The sequence below is a fragment of the Salminus brasiliensis genome, chromosome 15, assembly GCF_030463535.1.
Source record: "Salminus brasiliensis chromosome 15, fSalBra1.hap2, whole genome shotgun sequence".
In the NCBI taxonomy this organism is placed as follows: domain Eukaryota; kingdom Metazoa; phylum Chordata; class Actinopteri; order Characiformes; family Bryconidae; genus Salminus; species Salminus brasiliensis.
Window position 1 is genome coordinate 35,653,409 of NC_132892.1, and position 16,361 is coordinate 35,669,769.

The window sequence follows — 16,361 nt, forward strand, 5'->3', positions numbered from 1 at the left end:
AAAAACAAGCTCAGACGTACGCTGGCATCACTCAGACTAAATGATTAATAATGTATGTGTTTCTTGTCAGACAGGAAGAGGAGGGAAGCCCCTCTCTGAATAACCCCCTGCCCCCCGTACAGTACAGCCTGTGAGCTGTTGTGTAACCTGAAGAGTGGGTCTGAGTGTACGTGAGAGGAGGTGTGTTTAAAGGGATCACGTGCAGCTTCAACGCTCAGCTGTGTGTGTGTGTGTGTGTGTGTGTGTGTGTGTGTGTGTGTGTGTGTGAGAGAGGTTAAAAGAGCTCTGTTTTGCAGGACGCTCCAGTGGGAGCTCGACTCTCAGACTCTTCAGAGAAACTGTGCAGAGAACCTCAGAGACACTTAGAGAACCTGTGTTCAGTCCCGCTAGAATGGCCTACTTCTGGATCTTCTCCGCTGAAACCTGGGCTCTGCTGGTGCTGTTTATCAGCCTGCTGCTCCTGTAAGTATTAAACACTACTACTCTATAACACTGGTGTAGTGTCCTGTAGTGAACTATAGTAATGTTTAATACTGGTGTAGTGTCCTGTAGTAAACTATAGTGGTGTGTAATACTGGTGTAGTGTCCTGTAGTAAACTATAGTGATGTATAATACTGGTGTAGTGTCCTGTAGTAAACTATAGTGATGTATAATACTGGTGTAGTGTCCTGTAGTAAACTATAGTGGTGTATAATACTGGTGTAGTGTCCTGTAGTAAACTATAGTAATGTTTAATACTGGTGTAGTGTCCTGTAGTAAACTATAATGATGTATAATACTGGTGTAGTGTCCTGTAGTAAACTATAGTGGTGTGTAATACTGGTGTAGTGTCCTGTAGTAAACTATAGTGATGTATAATACTGGTGTAGTGTCCTTTAGTAAACTATAATGGTGTGTAATACTGGTGTAGTGTCCTGTAGTAAACTATAGTGATGTATAATACTGGTGTAGTGTCCTTTAGTAAACTATAATGGTGTGTAATACTGGTGTAGTGTCCTGTAGTAAACTATAGTGATGTATAATACTGGTGTAGTGTCCTGTAGTAAACTATAGTGATGTATAATACTGGTGTAGTGTCCTGTAGTAAACTATAGTGGTGTATAATACTGGTGTAGTGTCCTGTAGTAAACGATAGTGATGTATAATACTGGTGTAGTGTCCTTTAGTAAACTATAATGGTGTGTAATACTGGTGTAGTGTCCTGTAGTAAACTATAGTGGTGTATAATACTGGTGTAGTGTCCTGTAGTAAACTATAGTGATGTATAATACTGGTGTAGTGTCCTGTAGTAAACTATAGTAATGTTTAATACTGGTGTAGTGTCCTGTAGTAAACTATAGTGATGTATAATACTGGTGTAGTGTCCTGTAGTAAACTATAGTGGTGTATAATACTGGTGTAGTGTCCTGTAGTAAACTATAGTAATGTTTAATACTGGTGTAGTGTCCTGTAGTAAACTATAGTGATGTATAATACTGGTGTAGTGTCCTGTAGTAAACTATAGTGGTGTGTAATACTGGTGTAGTGTCCTGTAGTAAACTATAGTGATGTATAATACTGGTGTAGTGTCCTTTAGTAAACTATAATGATGTGTAATACTGGTGTAGTGTCCTGTAGTAAACTATAGTGATGTATAATACTGGTGTAGTGTCCTTTAGTAAACTATAATGGTGTGTAATACTGGTGTAGTGTCCTGTAGTAAACTATAGTGATGTATAATACTGGTGTAGTGTCCTGTAGTAAACTATAGTGATGTATAATACTGGTGTAGTGTCCTGTAGTAAACTATAGTGGTGTATAATACTGGTGTAGTGTCCTGTAGTAAACGATAGTGATGTATAATACTGGTGTAGTGTCCTTTAGTAAACTATAATGGTGTGTAATACTGGTGTAGTGTCCTGTAGTAAACTATAGTGGTGTATAATACTGGTGTAGTGTCCTGTAGTAAACTATAGTGATGTATAATACTGGTGTAGTGTCCTGTAGTAAACTATAGTGGTGTATAATACTGGTGTAGTGTCCTGTAATAAACTATAGTGGTGTATAATACTGGTGTAGTGTCCTGTAGTAAACTATAGTGATGTATAATACTGGTGTAGTGTCCTGTAGTAAACTATAGTGGTGTATAATACTGGTGTAGTGTCCTGTAGTAAACTATAGTGATGTATAATACTGGTGTAGTGTCCTGTAGTAAACTATAATGGTGTGTAATACTGGTGTAGTGTCCTGTAGTAAACTATAGTGGTGTATAATACTGGTGTAATGTCCTGTAGTAAACTATAGTAATGTTTAATACTGGTGTAGTGTCCTGTAGTAAACTATAGTGGTGTATAATACTGGTGTAGTGTCCTGTAGTAAACTATAGTAATGTTTAATACTGGTGTAGTGTCCTGTAGTAAACTATAGTGGTGTATAATACTGGTGTAGTGTCCTGTAGTAAACTATAGTAATGTTTAATACTGGTGTAGTGTCCTGTAGTAAACTATAGTAATGTTTAATACTGGTGTAGTGTCCTGTAGTAAACTATAGTGGTGTATAATACTGGTGTAGTGTCCTGTAGTAAACTATAGTAATGTTTAATACTGGTGTAGTGTCCTGTAGTAAACTATAGTAATGTTTAATACTGGTGTAGTGTCCTGTAGTAAACTATAGTGGTGTATAATACTGGTGTAGTGTCCTGTAGTAAACTATAGTAATGTTTAATACTGGTGTAGTGTCCTGTAGTAAACTATAGTGATGTATAATACTGGTGTAGTGTCCTTTAGTAAACTATAATGGTGTGTAATACTGGTGTAGTGTCCTGTAGTAAACTATAGTGGTGTATAATACTGGTGTAGTGTCCTGTAGTAAACTATAGTGATGTATAATACTGGTGTAGTGTCCTGTAGTAAACTATAGTGGTGTATAATACTGGTGTAGTGTCCTGTAGTAAACTATAGTGGTGTATAATACTGGTGTAATGTCCTGTAGTAAACTATAGTAATGTTTAATACTGGTGTAGTGTCCTGTAGTAAACTATAGTAATGTTTAATACTGGTGTAGTGTCCTGTAGTAAACTATAGTGGTGTGTAATACTGGTGTAGTGTCCTGTAGTAAACTATAGTGATGTATAATACTGGTGTAGTGCCCTGTAGTAAACTATAGTGGTGTATAATACTGGTGTAGTGTCCTGTAGTAAACTATAGTGATGTATAATACTGGTGTAGTGTCCTTTAGTAAACTATAATGGTGTGTAATACTGGTGTAGTGTCCTGTAGTAAACTATAGTGGTGTGTAATACTGGTGTAGTGTCCTGTAGTAAACTATAGTGATGTATAATACTGGTGTAGTGTCCTGTAGTAAACTATAGTGGTGTATAATACTGGTGTAATGTCCTGTAGTAAACTATAGTGATGTATAATACTGGTGTAGTGTCCTTTAGTAAACTATAATGGTGTGTAATACTGGTGTAGTGTCCTGTAGTAAACTATAGTGGTGTGTAATACTGGTGTAGTGTCCTGTAGTAAACTATAGTGGTGTATAATACTGTCCTGTAGTAAACTATAGTGATGTATAATACTGGTGTAGTGTCCTTTAGTAAACTATAATGGTGTGTAATACTGGTGTAGTGTCCTGTAGTAAACTATAGTGGTGTGTAATACTGGTGTAGTGTCCTGTAGTAAACTATAGTGGTGTATAATACTGGTGTAGTGTCCTGTAGTAAACTATAGTGGTGTATAATACTGGTGTAATGTCCTGTAGTAAACTATAGTAATGTTTAATACTGGTGTAGTGTCCTGTAGTAAACTATAGTAATGTTTAATACTGGTGTAGTGTCCTGTAGTAAACTATAGTGGTGTGTAATACTGGTGTAGTGTCCTGTAGTAAACTATAGTGATGTATAATACTGGTGTAGTGTCCTGTAGTAAACTATAGTGGTGTATAATACTGGTGTAGTGTCCTGTAGTAAACTATAGTGATGTATAATACTGGTGTAGTGTCCTGTAGTAAACTATAGTGGTGTATAATACTGGTGTAGTGTCCTGTAGTAAACTATAGTGGTGTATAATACTGGTGTAATGTCCTGTAGTAAACTATAGTAATGTTTAATACTGGTGTAGTGTCCTGTAGTAAACTATAGTAATGTTTAATACTGGTGTAGTGTCCTGTAGTAAACTATAGTGGTGTGTAATACTGGTGTAGTGTCCTGTAGTAAACTATAGTGATGTATAATACTGGTGTAGTGTCCTGTAGTAAACTATAGTGGTGTATAATACTGGTGTAGTGTCCTGTAGTAAACTATAGTGATGTATAATACTGGTGTAGTGTCCTTTAGTAAACTATAATGGTGTGTAATACTGGTGTAGTGTCCTGTAGTAAACTATAGTGGTGTGTAATACTGGTGTAGTGTCCTGTAGTAAACTATCGTGATGTATAATACTGGTGTAGTGTCCTGTAGTAAACTATAGTGGTGTATAATACTGGTGTAATGTCCTGTAGTAAACTATAGTGATGTATAATACTGGTGTAGTGTCCTTTAGTAAACTATAATGGTGTGTAATACTGGTGTAGTGTCCTGTAGTAAACTATAGTGGTGTGTAATACTGGTGTAGTGTCCTGTAGTAAACTATAGTGGTGTATAATACTGGTGTAGTGTCCTGTAGTAAACTATAGTGGTGTATAATACTGGTGTAATGTCCTGTAGTAAACTATAGTAATGTTTAATACTGGTGTAGTGTCCTGTAGTAAACTATAGTAATGTTTAATACTGGTGTAGTGTCCTGTAGTAAACTATAGTGGTGTATAATACTGGTGTAGTGTCCTGTAGTAAACAATAGTGATGTATAATACTGGTGTAGTGTCCTTTAGTAAACTATAATGGTGTGTAATACTGGTGTAGTGTCCTGTAGTAAACTATAGTGGTGTATAATACTGGTGTAGTGTCCTGTAGTAAACTATAGTGATGTATAATACTGGTGTAGTGTCCTGTAGTAAACTATAGTGGTGTATAATACTGGTGTAGTGTCCTGTAGTAAACGATAGTGCTGTATAATACTGGTGTAGTGTCCTGTAGTAAACGATAGTGCTGTATAATACTGGTGTATTATCCAGAAAGGCTCTGTTCATAATGAAGCTTGTTATCTTCATTGTCAGGTATGGATATTGGCCCCTTGGCGTCTTTAAAAGGATGGGGGTCCCTGGTCCTAAACCTGCACCATTCATCGGAACCATGTTAGAGTATAAGAAGGTGCGATATAGAGCGTAAAAAAAACAGGGCATGTTTATCAAATGTTATAAATGGATTTTTAATGTTTGATTTTATTTTCAGGGCTTCCAGAATTTTGATTTGGAGTGCTTTAAGAAGTTTGGGAAGGTTTGGGGGTGAGTGTGCTGAAGCCTGTTTATTATAATGCAGTGTACATTTACTGTCGTGTGGAAGGGTTTGGGGAATTATTTTTTTTTATTATTTATTTTGATTTATTACTAAATAATTATGAATAATAATAAATGTAAAATACACATGTACTGTTTATTAACTGAACTGAACTTCTGGGAACAATATTTATGTTTTTTTCACAAATATGTTAAAGTTTTTGTTCACGTCTTTACATGAAGAGCAATAATATCACATGGACTTTGAACAGGGGTGAACACGACTCATATTATCCCTGTTATGCAAAAACCTCATATCTGTTAAACACAACTTTACAGGAGATCTTTATAAAGTGTTAAATGATTTTATTCAGAGTAATTTCAGAGTATTTCTATTGGTCCATTCATCTGAAATTCTGACAAAGTATAAAGAACAACCTTCTTCACATTATGGAGAAAAAAGGACAGCAAAATAATATATATGAATAAATGGATGAAATAGCTTTGATTCTACTGTATTAGAGTGTATATACCGTACTGTACACCACTGAGGCTGACTTTGGCACTTCCATTCATTTCCACAGTCCTGACCTGATAACAGATGAGATAATCTCCTATAACACACTGTCCTTATCACTAGCACTTTAATTTTACTGTACGTCCAAAGGAACAGGCAGCCAGGACTCCAATAACAACCTGATGATCTTTAGGTGCTCAGAATATTTCCCTAAATAGAGGAACCATAAAACATCATCCAGTGTGTATAAAGACCGTAGCTCCGCCTCCTCAGTGTATATCACAGTACCTACATGTAGAGTGTGTTGTGTTTGTGTTTCAGTATATACGACGCTCGGCAGCCGGTGTTGTGTGTTATGGACAGAGACATTATGAAAACTATCCTCATTAAAGAGTGTTACTCCCTCTTCACCAACAGACGGGTATCACATCTGCACCACATCTTCCTCACTTTAACCTAAAAAGTGTCTATGTGCAGTTCTATGTAAACATTTAGATAGATACACTATGCGGACAAAAGTATTGGGACACCTGCTTATTCATTGTTTTTTATCTGAGATCAGGGGTATTAAATGAGTCGACCCTGCTTCTGTTGGAGTAACTGTCTCTACTGTCCAGAGAAGAAGACTTTCTACTAGACTTTTGAGAAGTATTGCTGTGAGGATTTGGTTGCATTCAGCAACAAGAGTGTTAATGAGGTCAGAATGTAAGATGATCAGCACCCCACCTTACCATCCCCAACTCCTCAACTCATCCCAAAAGTACTGGATGGAGCTCCTCCACCATCATTCCAGAGAACACAGTTCCTCCACTGCTCCACAGCTCCTCAATGCTGGGGGGCTTTATACCCCTCTAGCCCACGCCTGGCATTATTAGGCAGCATGGAGCCAATAGGGTCATGATGTTTATCTGCTCCAGAGAGTCCTATTCTATTGGCAGTACTTCTTCTCTACAGGGACTAGACAAGCTGTGTGTGTGCATTTGCACATCTGTGTCAGCAATGGGAGCAGCTTAAAGTAGCTGAATGTGTTCATTAGAAGGTCCACATACTTGTGGACATATATATGTATATAGAGCTGGCATTACTCTGGATAAAGTAGGACTGTTGTGTGGGTGGTTGTACTGGTTGTAGAGGCTGTAGATGTTCTGGTCCGGTTCCATTCCGAGTTCTCAGACTGTAAAGCTGCTGACTGGGTTTGCTTTCCTCTCTAACTCAGAACTTCCGTCTGAACGGGCCGCTGTACGACGCCGTGTCCATAGTGGAGGACGACGACTGGAAAAGGATCCGGAGTGTCCTCTCTCCGTCCTTCACCAGCGGCAGGCTGAAGGAGGTGGGTGGGCGGTACAGGGAGACGTTCTCACAGTGTGCGGAATACGTTCTGCAGTTCTCCAGAGGTGTGATGAGTCAGAACAGAACCAGAGAAGAACCTTATTAAACACTGCAGTGGCTTTAATTCAGCACTTCCCGTCCTGTGCAGAACTACGGCCAGTTCAGTTGGGTCAGCTTTACAGTCAGTCATGTTCTAGGTATTCATTAGGTAAGTGTGAGATATACTGTAGAGTGCTAAGAATAATTGCTTCATGTTCTAGATATTAACAGGGTAAGTGTGAGGTGCAAACCCCAAAGTACTAGGAAATTAGTAAGATTTTAATTTAATTGAATTCTTCTGAAAAGTCCACCAGGTTCTAGATATTATCTGAACTGAAATGAGGTTCACCCTTCAATGTGCTAAGCAAGTCACCCAGTTAATATCTAGAACCGAATATCTAGTTAGGTCATGTCAGTTTAGTTAGTTAGTTAACGTTTCTTGGTACTACTCATCAAGGTACCTAAAATAATGACAAATAAAAAGTACTACTGAGTACTCTGAATAGCCCAGTATGTTCTAGGTATTGCCTGGGTAAGTGTGCAGCACAAACTACAAAGTACTAGGTAATTATTTTGTGTTACATAATTGCCAAGAAAACTGAACTAAATCTATAATACCCAGTGGGTTCTAGATATTTAACTAAGGTACACACTCTAAATATGGATTGTGGTTATTATTTTGTGTAACCTGAACAAGTTCCTGAACAATTTCAATAAATTACTCTGAAATGCTCAACGGGTTCTAGGGATTAACTGGGTAAGTGAAAGATACAAAATGATGAGTTCCAATACAACACAATTACAGTAATATGTCCAACAGGTTCTAGATATGATCTGGATTGATGTGAGGTTCACACTTCAATGTGCTAAGCAAGTCAACCAGTTAATATCTAGAACCGGTTAGGTCATGTCAGTTTAGTTAGTTAGTTAACGTTTCTTGGAACTACTCATCAAGGTACCTAAAATAATGAAAAATAAAAAGTACCACTGAGTACTCTGAATAGCCCAGTATGTTCTAGGTATTGCCTGGGTAAGTGTGCAGCACAAACTACAAAGTACTAGGTAATTATTTTGGGTTACATAATTGCCAAGAAAACTGAACTAAATTATTCTACTAAATTACCCAGGTATCAACTGAGTAAGTGTAAGGTACAAAATCTAACATGATGATGAGTTCCAATACAACACAATTACTATGACAATTAATATGTCCAACAGGTTCTAGATATTCAATGACGTAGTTAAAGACTTCCTGATTAGAACAGTGTTTGGAGTATGAGATGGAGTATGAACACCTGAGATTAACAGGATGTCATTAATCAGCTCTGTGTTTCAGATGTTCGGGATCATGAAGACACACTCTCACTCTTTAGTTGAAAACCTGGAGAAGATCTCGAAGCGAGGAGAGGCAGCAGACATTAAGGAGTGAGTGTCTGTCAGAGCAGGATTGTCCACATCTCTGCTCTAATAATAATGATGCCACTGTCCTCCTGGACATTTGGCTGGTGAATGAGGCTTATTGTCCTGTCGCATAACCCAATCACACCTGAGAAGATGGGCTATGCCAGTCTTTAGTCATGGATTTATGTCCAGACCTTCTCCTGCAGGATGTTGTAGTAGAAAGAGTTTTCAGAGCAACACAGCAACTCCACACCATGACACTACCACCACCATGCTTGACTGTTGGTATTTTGGAAGGAAGCGTACACATCATTATTCCTAAAGGAATTCAGGTGTAATGTAGTTTTTCAGAACCTTCTTTCATTGTCCTGATCTATGTTGACGATAACTGCAGGTTCTTTGGAGCGTACAGTATGGACGTGGTCACCAGCACGGCGTTCAGCGTCGACATCGATTCTCTCAACAACCCAGACGACCCGTTTGTAACCAACATCAAGAAGATGCTGAAGTTTGACTTCTTCAACCCTCTTTTCCTCACCGTCGGTAATACGCCATTCCTAATACTGCTAAACCTGCTAGCATTACAAACGGGTTCTAGATATGATATTAACTAGGTAGGTAGGTGTAAGGTACATCCTCTGAAGTACCAGGTAAATATTTTGGCCAACATAATGGCAAGTCCTAATACAGCTACATTACAAGGAAACGGCCAACAGGTTCTAGATATTAAAATATTAATTAATAGATATTAAGGTACATACTCTAAGGGACTAGGTAATTATATTGAGTAACATTACAGTCAAACACCCAATAGGTGTTCCCAGGTATTCATTGGGTAAATATAAGGTAGGCTTTAAAGTACTAGATAGCTATTTTGGGAAACATCATGACAAGTTCCAAGACAACTAAACTAAACTATACTGAAATGTCATACATGTTCTAGATATTAACTAGGTAGGTAGTAATCCTCCTAAGTACTAGGTAAATTTTGGGCATCATAACAGTGAGTTCTAATACAGCTACATTACTCGGAAACAGCCAACAAGCTCTAGATATTAATTGGATATGTTTAAGGTATACTTTCTAAGGTACTAGGCACATTCAAAGATATTTTAACTAAATTACAGTCAAACACCCAATAAGGGGTTCTAGGTATTAATTGGGTAAATATAAGGTAGACGCTAAAGTACTGGATAACCGTTTTGGGGAACATGGCAAGTTCCAAACAATTGAACTAGACTATGCTGAATTGCCTGATAGGTTCTAGGTATTTGCTAGGCAAGTGTAGCATGCGTACTAGTAAGTACTAGGTACATCAATAGAGTCCCAACACAACTAAACTACACTGAAAACGTCCAACAGGTTCTAAGTAGTAACCAGGTACGTGTAAAAGTACATATTCTAAAGTACTAGATAGCTATTTTTGGGAACATGATGATAAATTCCAAGACAGCTGAACTAAACTACACTGAAATGTCGAACAGGTTCTAGGTATTACCTGGGCAGGTGTGAGGTGTGGGTTAGGGAGCAGTACGGGTTTATCTTTATTGATGAACTCGGTTCTCTTTTTCCTCAGCGCTGTTCCCCTTTGTCGCCCCCCTGCTGGAGAAAATGGACTTTTGCTTCTTCCCTCCAGCAGTTCTGGATTTCTTCTATGCTTCTTTGCGGAAGATCAAATCACAGCGTGTCTCTACAGACCGTAAGGTACGTCTCCAGTCTTTATGAAGCACCGCCTTCACCACCTTCATCCAGACAGGCTCTTCTCACAGTATTACCGCGCTTGTCTCTGATGCTCTGCAGAAGCGAGTGGACTTCCTGCAGCTGATGATCGACTCTCAGAAATCAGATAAGGAGGAGCAGAAGAACAAAGAGGCAATCCACGGTACTCCCTGTGGCCCATGTCTTCAAACTCAGGTAGGAACGGAGTTCTGCAGGGTCTTCTGTTTATGTCTGCATGTGTTTATCTCTGTAGGTCTGAGTGATCATGAGATCCTGTCTCAGTCCATGATCTTCATCTTCGCTGGTTACGAGACGACTAGCGCCACCCTGTCCTTCTTCTTCTACAACATCGCCACAAACCCTGAGACCATGAAGAACCTTCAGCAGGAGATCGACCAGACCTTCCCCAATAAGGTAGTTCACAGACCAGACCTTCCCCTTATAGACGCTCCCCATAAACCCTCCTCTTACAGAACCTTCCCTTATAGAACTTCCTTTTATATAACTTCCACATAGAACCTCCCATTATAGAACCTTCCCCGTGTAGAATCTCCCCTTATAGAACATTTCCTTTATAGAACATTCCCCATTGAACCTCCCCTTATAGAACCTTCCCATAGAAACTCCCCTTATAGAACCTCCCCATAAGATAATCATAAATAAAGATACTCCTTTATTAGTCCCGCAGTAGGGAAATTTTTAGAACCTTCCCCATAGAAACTCCCCTTATAGAACCTCCTCTTATAGAACCTCCCCCATAGAACCTCCACTTATAGAACCTCCACTTATAGAACGTCCCTCATTGAACCTCCCCTTATAGAACGTCCCTCATTGAACCTCCCCTTATAGAACCTTCCCCATAGAACCTCCCCTTATAGAACATCCCCTTATAGAACATCCCCTTATAGAACGTCTCCCATTGAACCTCCCCTTAAGGAACTTCCCCCATAGAACCTCATCTTATAGAACCACCTGGAATACCACATCAACCCCTTAGCAACATCATGGCAACCACCTCAGCAGTCACATGTATTTACTCATGACTGGTGGGCTGTTTCTAGGCTCCGGCTCAGTACGACGCAGTGATGAACATGGAATATCTGGATGCTGCCCTGAATGAGTCGCTCAGGTTGTACCCTGTTGCCCCCCGGATAGAAAGAGTCTGCAAGAAAACTGTGGAGATTAACGGCCTCACCATACCCCAGGGAACCGTCGTTATGGTACCTGTATTTCCCCTCCACAGAGACCCTGAGTACTGGCCTGACCCGGACACCTTCAACCCTGAGAGGTACAGAGCTCTAGACAGGGTCTAGACATCTGAGGGCACTTTTCCATTTAAACCTGGAAATAAACAACAAAGTTTTAGTTGCTGTAGAATCTGGATAAATACTGACATTTAAATGAATACAATAGAGTGACCAGGTCAAAACCCTGCTGAAATCATAATCATCATAACATTTCCTGAAATATCAATTTAATGAAAATATTGTTCTACAAGAGAAAATTATACAAAATAGAATACCTCACTGTATACACACATTGTTCATAAAACCATTGACACATTAAACACAGTGCTTCTTTGTTCAATAAGAGTAATAATAGTAATAGTAATAATAATAATAATAATTAAAATAAAGTTACACAATTTCATTAAAATATAAACATATTTAAACAGATTTTACTGGAATATTTCAATATTTGTATTTAATTTTCTTCTGGAACACCAAAACATTACTTTATAAATAATGCACTACAATATAAAATATATATAATACACTATTTTATATATATAATATACTATAATATATATATATATATATATATATATATATATATATATATATAGATATATTATTTGTTGATTTTGACTAGCTTATCTGCATTAAGAGTTGATTGATTTGAATAGTATATAATAGTATATACATTTCTATATGTATCCACCAAAAGAAATTCCCTAAATGAACCATGTAAACCTGGTGTGAACCTTTTCGAAAACATCTTACAGTTTAGGAGATTTTTTTTCACCTCAGTTTCCTGCCCCTCCTCTGCAGGTTCACTAAGGAGAATAAGGAGAGTGTGGACCCCTATGTGTACATGCCTTTCGGAGCTGGACCCAGAAACTGCATCGGAATGAGGTTTGCTCTTCTGACCATGAAGCTGGCCATCGTAGAGATACTGCAGAGATTCGACGTCAGCGTCTGTGATCAGACCCAGGTCAGATCATCTGAAAAAATGATAAAACAACGTCCTAAAGCTGCAGCTCTTCAGTCGTCACCCTCTTGTTATGCTGTGGGTGTAATAGAAGATTAATAATTTATTATTAATGTTACATCACACACTGTTTGGGTCCTACAGAACGCTGGGAGTGTGTTTTTATAAAAATAGGTAAATGTATTTTTTGATCGTACTTAATAATTATTAAATGAATATTAATTGAGGTGAAGAAAACTAACCTGCACCGGCTCATTATGACCCCAGAGGAACATAACAGGAGGGTTCATTTATTGAAAGGGAGGAAACCGGAAACCTGCTTTGGAAGCAGTGCTCCAGAAAGAACCTTCAAGTCCTCAGATCTGAGTGTCCTTCTCTCTCCCTGATCAGGTTCCTCTGGAACTGGGCATCGCTGGACTACTGGCTCCTAAAGACCCCATCAAACTCAAGTTCACCCCCCGAAAAGTGTCCCACTCTGAAGACGTCTGCAACAACAACAATCGTTCTAGTTCATAGGTTCTTTTGAAACGGTGGCTCCCTCAGACGTTTCTCAGACGTTCCTCAGACGTTCCTCAGACGTTCCTCAGACGATCCTCAGACGTTCCTCAGGCGTTACCTCATCTGTCAGTGTTCTCCGGGTGTAGAAAGGTCCTGTGTGTGTGGAAGATTACAGCAGTCTCTATTAAAGCCGCTCTCAGATGGTCATGGTGCTGGTGTCTTTATTCCCGTCGATAACCGGACATGAGCTCTGCTGAGCTACACTTCAGAGTGGTTGAGAGTTGAAGGTAAAACAGTGTATTTCTGCCGTTCAGCTGACTTAGTATTTTCTCTGTACTCAAAAACTAGGGGTAAAACCCTGGTAATTCACACATATTATTATTATTATTATTAGTAGTAGTAGTAGTAGTAGTAGTATATATTTGTAACGTTCAGTTTTAGCAGTAAGAGTAGATTTAATGACAGACGGGTGTGATGTCCATACTGAACCAGCAGGCGGTTCTACTACCTACTATTGACCTGCTTGGATTCTTTGGAATCCTTCAGAACTGGACGTCTAACACATTGTTACAGATCCTTTAACATCATCTTTGATCTTTGTTTATTTTTTAAATCAAGTTCAAATAAATCAAATATAGTAACTGTGGTAGGACCCCTGGTGGACGCAACAGTAAACGTAAGGTCACTGTTCCCGTCAGACGGTGTGCAGACGTTTGTGTGTGTATCTTCATTACTTTTAGAAGTATGTCCAAACTTTTGAGCAGACACATCAGAACTGCTGAGGGAAGCTGTGTGAGATGTTCAGGGATTCTTCTGGGGTTGGAAGTGTGTTCATCTACCGAACCTGCAGACACAGAAGATTCGGGTTCATCAGGTTGAAGCCCACCAAAACCTCCGACCCTCCAGACCTCCACACTCCACAGTCCTGAATCTGAGGTTCAGTGGTCTTAAAAAGTGGAGCTTAATTTTTTACCCTAAAATCATGAAAAAAAGTCGAAAGTTTGAGAACTACTTCGTGAGCTGTGCTCTGGATTACAGAATACAGAAAACAGGCGTGATGAGTTTTAGATGGGTTCTATGGTTCGAGTCATTTTTGGGAGATAAGCTGAACATTGCAGTAATTCGGGTCTGTTTATTTCTATATTAAAATAGATCAGATCATTTTATATGGTAGATTATGTCAGGTCACATGACTCTTTCCTCTATCAGTTATTATAGATAATAAAAATCACACCAGCTCAGCAATTCAGAATGAATTACCAGGGTCTGATCAGGTCTGGCCTGGAAACTCAGAGGCTGAGGAAAGATAGGCAGTGCTGAACAATCAACTACGTCCAGGTCGGAGGTACTTACTAAACCCTGTGACTCCAACACTCTCACTTACACCCGACTCAGACAGTCTCAATACTGGGACTAAACCTGGAGGCCCTACAGACTCAACTTCAGCTAATAAACATTAGATTATCTTAATTTCTTTAATATTCACCAGATCAAACGTCTCACCAAAAGCTGCAGAGTAATCCTGCGACCAGGAGAGGATCTATAGACTGCAGTGCTCAGAAAAATATTAAATATTAATAAAGCACTGAAGGGGTGATTGCAGAACTATTGCATCAAAAATCTCAATTTCTGCTGTTTATCACTTTTCTCCATAACGTGAATCTGCAGCTGTTCTTTATACTGGATCAGAAGTTCATGATGAATGGACCAATAGAAATGCTCCAACATGACAAGTTCAGCTGCTGTTTGGAGATCTGAGGTTTTTGTATGACAGTACAGGTTCAGGTGTAGGTGTATGCACAGGTACAGGTGTATGTACAGGTGTAGGTACAGATATATGTACAGGTACAGGTGTAGGTACAGATATATGTATAGGTACAGGTGTATGTACAGGTGTAGGTACAGGTACAGGTGTAGGTACAGGTGTAGGTACAGGTACAGGTGTAGGTACAGGTGTATGTGCAGGGTTATGTGCAGGTGCAGGTGTATGTTCAGGTGTATGTACAGGTACAGGTGTAGGTACAGGTGTATGTACAGGTGCAGGTGTATGTACAGGTACAGGTGTATGTACAGATATATGTGCAGGTGCAGGTGTATGTGCAGGTGTAGGTACAGATATATGTACAGGTGTATGTACAGGTGTATGTACAGGTGCAGGTGTATGTACAGGTACAGGTGTAGGTACAGATATATGTGCAGGTGTATGTGCAGGTGCAGGTGTATGTACAGGTGTAGGTACAGATATATGTACAGGTGTATGTACAGGTGCAGGTGTATGTACAGGTGCAGGTGTAGGTACAGATATATGTGCAGGTGCAGGTGTATGTGCAGGTGTATGTGCAGGTGCAGGTGTATGTACAGGTGTAGGTACATATATATGTACAGGTGTATGTACAGGTGCAGGTGTATGTACAGGTGCAGGTGTAGGTACAGATATATGTGCAGGTGCAGGTGTATGTGCAGGTGTATGTGCAGGTGTATGTACAGGTGTATGTGCAGGTGTATGTACAGGTGCAGGTGTATGTCCAAGTACAGGTGTAGGTACAGGTGTGGGTGCAAGTACAGGTGTAGGTACAGGTGTGTAAATGTGTGTTTGTGCAGAGGTTGTGTAATGCTCCAACATGACTCTTTACACTGACTTCACTGAATGTTCAGAAGGTTTCTCATTCTCCTGTAAAGCTGCTGTTTGGAGATCTGAGGTTTTTGCACACACTCTCCGGAGTATCCAGTAGGAGTGTAGTTGTGTAAGGCAGGAGTGCCACCGTACACTTTGCCCTCATCTGTGTGTAATAGTCCACAGCACAGAAGTTTGATAACCCCAAATTATATAATCACTGTCATGTCACTGCCCCTTACACACTCCTTACACATTAAAAAATAATAGGTATTGATGTCAGTGTGTGTGTGTGTGTGTGTGTGTGTGTGCGCGCATGTGTGATTTTGGCCTGATTTCTTTTTAGTCCTTAACACTCCAAGGCTCATCACACACTAGGGAACTTCTGTACAGACTGGTGGGTCCCGGTTTACTGTTCAGGAATATGACTGTTTGTTCTACTGTAGGATCCATGACTGATGATAACTAGAACAGTACTGTAGGGTACAGTGAAGAAGTGTGGGCATAGTGGGGTCTAAGGGGTTAAGGTAGCTCTGGGTGCTCAAAACAGGGTGGACAAGACAGCTTTACTTGTTTGTTTTAGCTTCAAACATTAAGATGGACTGTTATTTTTGTATGTTTTTACTGCATTTCTAAAAGGTAAAACATTTTTTTTGCTGTTCAATGAATAAAATAAATAA

General features: G+C 39.3%; 1 protein-coding gene across 1 annotated transcript; it reads left to right on the forward strand.

Annotated features, from left to right (window-relative positions):
• Nucleotides 1-244: 244 nt before the first annotated feature.
• On the forward strand, nt 245-13,274 carry LOC140536223 (cytochrome P450 3A30-like). Its single transcript, XM_072657946.1, has 13 exons — nt 245-462; nt 5,135-5,228; nt 5,310-5,362; nt 6,192-6,291; nt 7,087-7,200; nt 8,575-8,663; nt 9,034-9,182; nt 10,216-10,343; nt 10,440-10,521; nt 10,612-10,772; nt 11,420-11,646; nt 12,410-12,572; nt 12,960-13,274. Exons 1-13 carry the CDS (start codon nt 392-394, stop codon nt 13,083-13,085), a joined length of 1,557 nt encoding a protein of 518 aa, XP_072514047.1. The 5' UTR covers nt 245-391; the 3' UTR covers nt 13,086-13,274.
• The last annotated feature ends 3,087 nt before the right edge of the window (nt 13,275-16,361 follow it).

Excerpts from the sequence above, each read along its gene's own strand:
- LOC140536223 (XM_072657946.1), top strand. The coding sequence starts at position 392 with ATGGCCTACTTCTGGATCTTCTCCGCTGAAACCTGGGCTCTGCTGGTG. Across the intron at positions 5,363-6,191 it reads AAGTTTGGGAAGGTTTGGGG|TATATACGACGCTCGGCAGC; the intron begins GTGAGTGTGCTG and ends TTTGTGTTTCAG. Across the intron at positions 10,773-11,419 it reads ACCAGACCTTCCCCAATAAG|GCTCCGGCTCAGTACGACGC; the intron begins GTAGTTCACAGA and ends GGCTGTTTCTAG.